Source organism: Eimeria necatrix, genomic scaffold, assembly GCF_000499385.1.
Source record: "Eimeria necatrix Houghton genomic scaffold, Enh_scaff326, whole genome shotgun sequence".
Taxonomy (NCBI): domain Eukaryota; phylum Apicomplexa; class Conoidasida; order Eucoccidiorida; family Eimeriidae; genus Eimeria; species Eimeria necatrix.
This window is the reverse complement of record NW_013655323.1, coordinates 1-6079: the sequence shown is the minus strand read 5'-3', so window position 1 is coordinate 6079 and position 6079 is coordinate 1. Positions and strand designations below refer to the sequence as shown.

The 6079-nt window shown below is 54.6% G+C and overlaps 1 protein-coding gene across 1 annotated transcript in view; it reads left to right on the top strand.

Moving 5' to 3' along the window:
- Positions 1-4366, top strand: part of ENH_00043660 (ATP-dependent RNA helicase DDX family protein, putative) — a gene marked incomplete at both ends in the record, with an annotated part of 7948 nt that extends 3582 nt beyond the window's left edge. The window contains 10 exons of the mRNA XM_013585393.1: positions 372-551; positions 797-976; positions 1238-1285; positions 1706-1816; positions 2382-2450; positions 2948-3032; positions 3475-3532; positions 3721-3763; positions 3920-4020; positions 4306-4366. Coding sequence (XP_013440847.1) covers positions 372-551; positions 797-976; positions 1238-1285; positions 1706-1816; positions 2382-2450; positions 2948-3032; positions 3475-3532; positions 3721-3763; positions 3920-4020; positions 4306-4366 — 936 coding nt within the window. The remainder of the gene's footprint in view (positions 1-371; positions 552-796; positions 977-1237; positions 1286-1705; positions 1817-2381; positions 2451-2947; positions 3033-3474; positions 3533-3720; positions 3764-3919; positions 4021-4305) is intronic.
- Between the last annotated feature and the right edge of the window lie 1713 nt (positions 4367-6079).

Genomic DNA, 6079 nt, shown 5'->3' with positions numbered 1-6079 from the left:
AAACGCCTGCGCAGCGCGAAGCCAGAAAGAGGCACCACAAATAGCAAAATACACAAACACATATGCACACTATGCATGCATGCATGCATGCATGCACGCGTGCATGCATGCATGCATGCGGGATTGCATGCATGCATGCATGCAAATAGACCTGCTGGCAGATAGCCAAGCAGGCAGAGGCAGTGGCAGCGCGTCGACATTCGACGTGCATGCATGCATGCATGCATGCATGCATGCATGCAGGGGCGCCAGCCAGAGATTGCATGCACACTATGCATGCATGCATGCACACCATGCATGCATGCATGCATGCATGCATGCATGCATGCATGCATGCGTTTTGGGGCTGCATGCATGCGTTGTTGGCTCAGGGGCTGCAGTGCGCGCTTCCCTTCGACACCTCTGTGGGGCCCCCCGAGACTGACGGGGTGCATGTGGGGCAGGCAGCAGCAGCAGCAGCAGCAGCAGCAGCAGGTGCTGCTGCTGCTGCTGCTGTGACCTGCAAGGACCCCGACTTCTTGTCCTGCCGAACCAAGTTCCTCAAGCCCCAAGTACCAAACCCTAAACCCTAAACCCTAGCTGTGCCCCTGCGAAGCAGGCAGAGGCAGTGGCAGCGCGTCGACATTCGACGTGCATGCATGCATGCATGCATGCATGCATGCATGCAGGGGCGCCAGCCAGAGATTGCATGCACACTATGCATGCATGCATGCACACCATGCATGCATGCATGCATGCATGCATGCATGCATGCATGCATGCGTTTTGGGGCTGCATGCATGCGTTGTTGGCTCAGGGGCTGCAGTGCGCGCTTCCCTTCGACACCTCTGTGGGGCCCCCCGAGACTGACGGGGTGCATGTGGGGCAGGCAGCAGCAGCAGCAGCAGCAGCAGCAGCAGGTGCTGCTGCTGCTGCTGCTGTGACCTGCAAGGACCCCGACTTCTTGTCCTGCCGAACCAAGTTCCTCAAGCCCCAAGTACCAAACCCTAAACCCTAAACCCTAGCTGTGCCCCTGCCAAACCAAGCACCTCAAACCCCAAACCCTAAACCCTAAACCCTAAACCCTAAACCCTAGCTTTGCCCCCAAAGCGAGAAGTCCAACCCCTCTACCAAAGCCCCTGGCGTCTGCGTGTTGGCCTCGCGCGGCCCAGCCCCAGCCCCAAACCCTAAACCCCAAACCCTAAACCCCAAACCCTAAACCCCAAACCCTAAACCCTAGGCTGCTGCTGCTTCGCAGGCAGCCGTGGCCATCGCTGATGCCCTCAAGATGGACTCTTGCATGATTGTTTGTCGAACTAATCAAGACTGCGATTTGATGGAGAAGTTTCTTTTGAAGTTGGGGGGCGGCAAGAAGTTTTCAGGCGAGGGTTTTGTCTTTTTCTTTTTTTTCTTTTCTTTTTCTTTTCTTTTTCTTTCCTTTTTCTTTTCTTTTTCTTTCCTTTTTCTTTTCTTTCTGTCTTCTTCTTCGGCCTTGTCTCTTTTGTTTCTTTCTTCTCTTTTTCCGCTTTCTAAAAGCTTCTTTCTCTCTTTTTTGGTGCCTGCAACCCTAAACCCTAAACCCTAAACCCTAAACCCTAGGCGCTAAACTGAACGCCACTGCTCCAAACCCTAAACCGCAAAAGCTGCTTCTGCTCGCCAGTCTTCGTTGCATTCCCCCCGGTTTCGATGCAGGGATTCAGGTCAGGGGCTAGGGTTTAGGGTTTAGGGTTTGCTGTCTTCTTTTTTAGGAAAGATGGAATCTGGAAAGGAAAACCCCTACGCATGCGTCGTCGTTGCCGGCATGCGTTCGAACCAAGAGAGATATGCCAATCTTGAGGTGTCTATACACCTCAAAGAGCTGCCTATACACCTCAAAGAGCTGCCTATACGCCTCAAATAGCTGCCTGTACACCTCAAATAGCCTTCTATACACCTCAAATAGCTGCCTATACACCTCAAATAGCTGCCTATACACCCCAGCTGCCTATACACCCAAAATAGCTGCCTATACACCTCAAATAGCTGCCTATACACCTCAAATAGCTGCCTATACACCTCAAATAGCTGCCTATACATGTGCCTGAACTCGGCTTTAGGATTGTAACTCTCTTCTTTCTTTTTGCTTTTTTATAAATCAAATTGAAAAAGAGTTTCATCTTTAGTTCATTTCTGCTGTTGAGGAAATTCGCAGAAATGTTTGAAAAAATATTTGCAAAAATGTTTTATTTTGCAAATAAAAAATAATCGCGCGCAAATGCCTTTATATTTGCGCATTTATATTCACATTCACCCGAATAATAATAACTTCTCAAATGTTAAATTGTTTTTACATTTTAAAATAAAATGAAAAAAGAATTTTAAAAAGTGAAGCTCTGTGGCCTCTTTTTCGGGTGTACGTACAGCACTTCAAAGCGGGAGATGCGCGCTTTTTGATTTGCACAGATGTGGCTGCAAGAGGAATTGACATAAAGGTGATTTAGTTCTTTTATTTAATATAATTTAATTCTTTTTATTCTTTTTATTCTTTTTATTCTTTTTATTCTTTTTATTCTTTTTTCTTTTTATTCTCCCCTTGGGCCTTTCTAGCCCCAAACCCTAAACCCTAAACCCTAGACTCTCGCTCCCTCGCGCAGCGCCGCTCGTGCGAAACTCAAAAGCGCCTCCTGCTTGGGAGTTTAGGGTTTAGGGTTTAGGGTTTAGGGTTTAGGGTTGGGGGTTTGGGGGCTGCGCAGAGCCGCTCCGAAGGCCAGCGCCGAGGGATTAGGGTTTGGGGTTTAGGGTTTAGGGTTTGGGGTTTGCGCAGAATCCCTGTTTCCTGAAAATGCCTGTTTTAGGGTTTAGGGTTCCAAATTCCTGTGCTTCAGGGTTTGCACAAAATATCCTCAGACAGCCACGGCCAGGGGTCCAGGGTTTAGGGTTTAGGGTTTAGGGTTTAGGGTTTAGGGTTTAGGGTTTAGGGTTTGCGCAGAACCTCCCTTTTCTTATAATGCTGACTCTGCCGGATTCGCCCGAACAGTTTTTCCACCGCGTGGGCCGCGTGGGCCGAGCGGAGTGTATGGGGTTGGCGGTTTGCATAGTTTCTACTCACAAGGAGAGGGTTTGGTAAACCCTAAACCCTAAACCCTAAACCCTAAACCCTAAGCTCCAAACCCTAAGTCCTGGGGCCCAATGGCGTGGGCTCTAGGGCCCCTGGGCGTGGGGCGTAGGGCGTGGGGTCTTGGCCCGGGCCTGACTTCGATGCAGCAGTGCTGCCTAAACCCTAAACCCTAAACCCTAAACCCTAAACCCTAGCTGCCCTGGCCGAAACCCTAATGTGCAAGTCCAAGCCCTGGCCGCCAAACCCTAAACCCCAAACCCTTCTGTGCCTCGCGCTGCACTGCAACTCCTTCCTTGACTTCTTGTCTTCATTTAGGGTTTAGGGTTTAGGGTTTAGGGTTTAGGGTTTTGTTTTATTTATTTTGTTGTTTATATTTGTTTTTTTTATTTTCTCTTCAGGTATCACTCTTGCCCTGACAGAGGGAGAGGCTGCACCGACAGGCGGCTTGCCCAAGATGTGGGAACTAAACCCTAAACCCTAAACCCTAAACCCTAAACCCTAAACCCTCGCGCCGGATGAGCCCTGGGCTCTGGCCCGTTTCTGTCCTCCTCGAGACGCCCTTTGTCTCAACTGTCCAGCCCCAAACAGCGTCTAGGGTTTAGGGTTTAGGGTTTAGGGTTTAGGGTTTGGGGTTTTGTGTGCAGGGCGGCTGCACCATTTGGTATGATGAGCCGCAACTTCTGGCAGGTGTGCTGTCGAGGGTTTAGGGTTTAGGGTTTAGGGTTTGGATTTCAGGGATAAGAGCTTCGGGGAGGGGGGCTGCAGCTTGGGGTTTGGGCTTAACTTCAAGGGCTTAGGGTTTAGGGTTTAGGGTTTAGGGTTTAGGGTTTTGTGGCGCTGCAGACGCCCGAAGACAGCGCGGCGCCGCAAAGCAGGCGGAACTTCCGGTGTATGGACAGCACAAAACTGAGCAGGGCAATGCTGCCACCCGCAAGCATCTCCAAGTAGGGTTTAGGGTTTAGGGTTTAGGGTTTAGGGTTTAGGGTTTAGGGTTTGGGGTTTAGCGTTTGTTGCGGTCGGGCGTCCACAGCAGCAGCTGCAGACGCTTTCTAGGGCTTGCAAGGGTTTGTGGGCAGCCGACTTATACGCCCCTCTGCTGCTGCTGCGTCTGCTGCTGCTGCGTCTGCTGCTGCTGCTGCTGCTGCTGCTGCTGCTTCTGCTGCTGCTGCTGCTGCTGCTGCTGCTGCTGCAGGAGATTGCCGCCTCCGTGTCTACCCTGCTGGCTTTAGAGAAGCAGGCGCAGCAGCAGTTTATGATTATGACATCAACCAAGTGGCCATAAGCCTGTAGCAGCTGCTGCAGCTGCTGCTGCTGCTGCTGCAGCAGCTGCTGCCGCTGCTGCTGCTGCAGCTGCTGCTGCTGCAGCTGCTGCTGCTATTTGCCTGCAGCACTAGCAGCCGCTGCCAGCCGCTCTGTTCGCGCTGCCAAGACTTAAACCCTAAACCCTAAACCCTCGTTTCCAAACCCTCATCTCTCAGGCACGCAGGCCAAGCTGCGCCGAGGGGCCCCCCAAGGGGCCCCCTTAGTGAGGGGGGCCCCCCATGGGGCCCCCCTAGTGACGGGGGCCCCCCAGGGGGCCCCTTGGGGGGCCCCTCTTGTGGCTGCAGTGACCCTTTGTATGGGTCCTTTTGTTGCAAAGCTTTCTCAGTGGGGGCCCCCTCAGTTTAAGGGGCCCCCAGAGGGGGCCCCTTAAACTTAGGGGCCCCCATTGGGGGGCCCCCCGTCTTAGGGGCCCCCAGTGGGGGGCCCCACGTGTTAGGGGCCCCCAGTGGGGGCCCCCCAGCTGCAGGGGCCCCTTGCTTAAGGGGCCCTCCAGTAAAGGCTGCCTGGTAGAAAGGGCCCCCAGTAGGGGCCCCCCAGGCGCAGGGGGCCCCCAGAGGGGCCCCCCCAAGGGGCCCCCTAGGGGCCCCCCTGGGTGCCGGGGGCCCCAAAAGGAGGTACGGAAGGGGCCCTTGAAGGGCCCCAGGAGGGGCCCCCAGGGGGGCCCCCAAAAGGGGCCCCCCGGCGGGGCCTTTAAGGGGGGCCCCCCCAGGGGGCCCCAGGAGGGGCCCCCCAAGGGGCCCCCAAAGGGGCCCATAAAAGGGGCCCCTGGAGGGCTCCAACTTGGGCGCATCAGGTTTTGTATGTTGTGGCTCCTCTAAGTGCAGTGTGCTGCTGCTGCTGCTGCTGCTGCTGCTGCTGCTGCTGCTGCTGCCGTCGCCTCTGCTGCTGCTCTGAGCGCTGCTGCTGCTGCTGCTGCTGCTGCGGTGGCTCCGTCTCTATTGCTTCTTCTGTGGGGCCCCCGGCAAGGAGTGCCTCCTCTCAGAGCAGCCTTTGCTGCTCCTCCTAGTAAACCCTAAACCCTAAACCCTAAATCCTACTTGCCTTGCTAGGGTTTGCGCGTGAGCGCCTGCAGCAGTAGAGGCAGCCCCTGCTCTGCGCACCAAACCCTAAACCCTAAACCCTAAACCCTAGCAGCAGCTGTTAGCTGGAGCCTCAGCCCTGAAAGCTGCTTAGACAGAGCCCAGGAGCCGCCCGTGGCCTGGCACAGCCTCCCTAGGGTTTAGGGTTTAGGGTTTAGGGTTTAGGGTTCCGGGAGGACCACTGGAGCCTGTGGCCTGTTTCTTTGCTTCTCCGCCAAACCCTAAACCCTCGAGGCGCGGGTAGGGTTTAGGGTTTAGAGCTGGTTGCTGCTGTGGTCTCAGTTTGCGTCTGTTTCTTGGCTTCTGCGCTAAACCCTAAACCCTAAACCCTGGCGGCGCAGCTGCTGCTGCTGCTGCTGCAGCTACTCAGTCTGCTTCGGGCTGCCTCTTTGCTGCTGCTGCTCTTGTGCTTCTTTTGCTGCTTTTCTACCAGCTGTTTGTGTCTCTTTGCTTCTACTTGTTTGTTGGCTGCGTCTGGGGCTGCCTAGAAGGCTGTTTTGCTGCTAGCTGCTTGGGTGGGCTGGGTGCTGCAGCAGCAGCAGCAGCAGCAGCAGCAGCAGCAGCAGCAGCAGCAGCAGCAGCAGGGCGTTCCGGGGGTCTG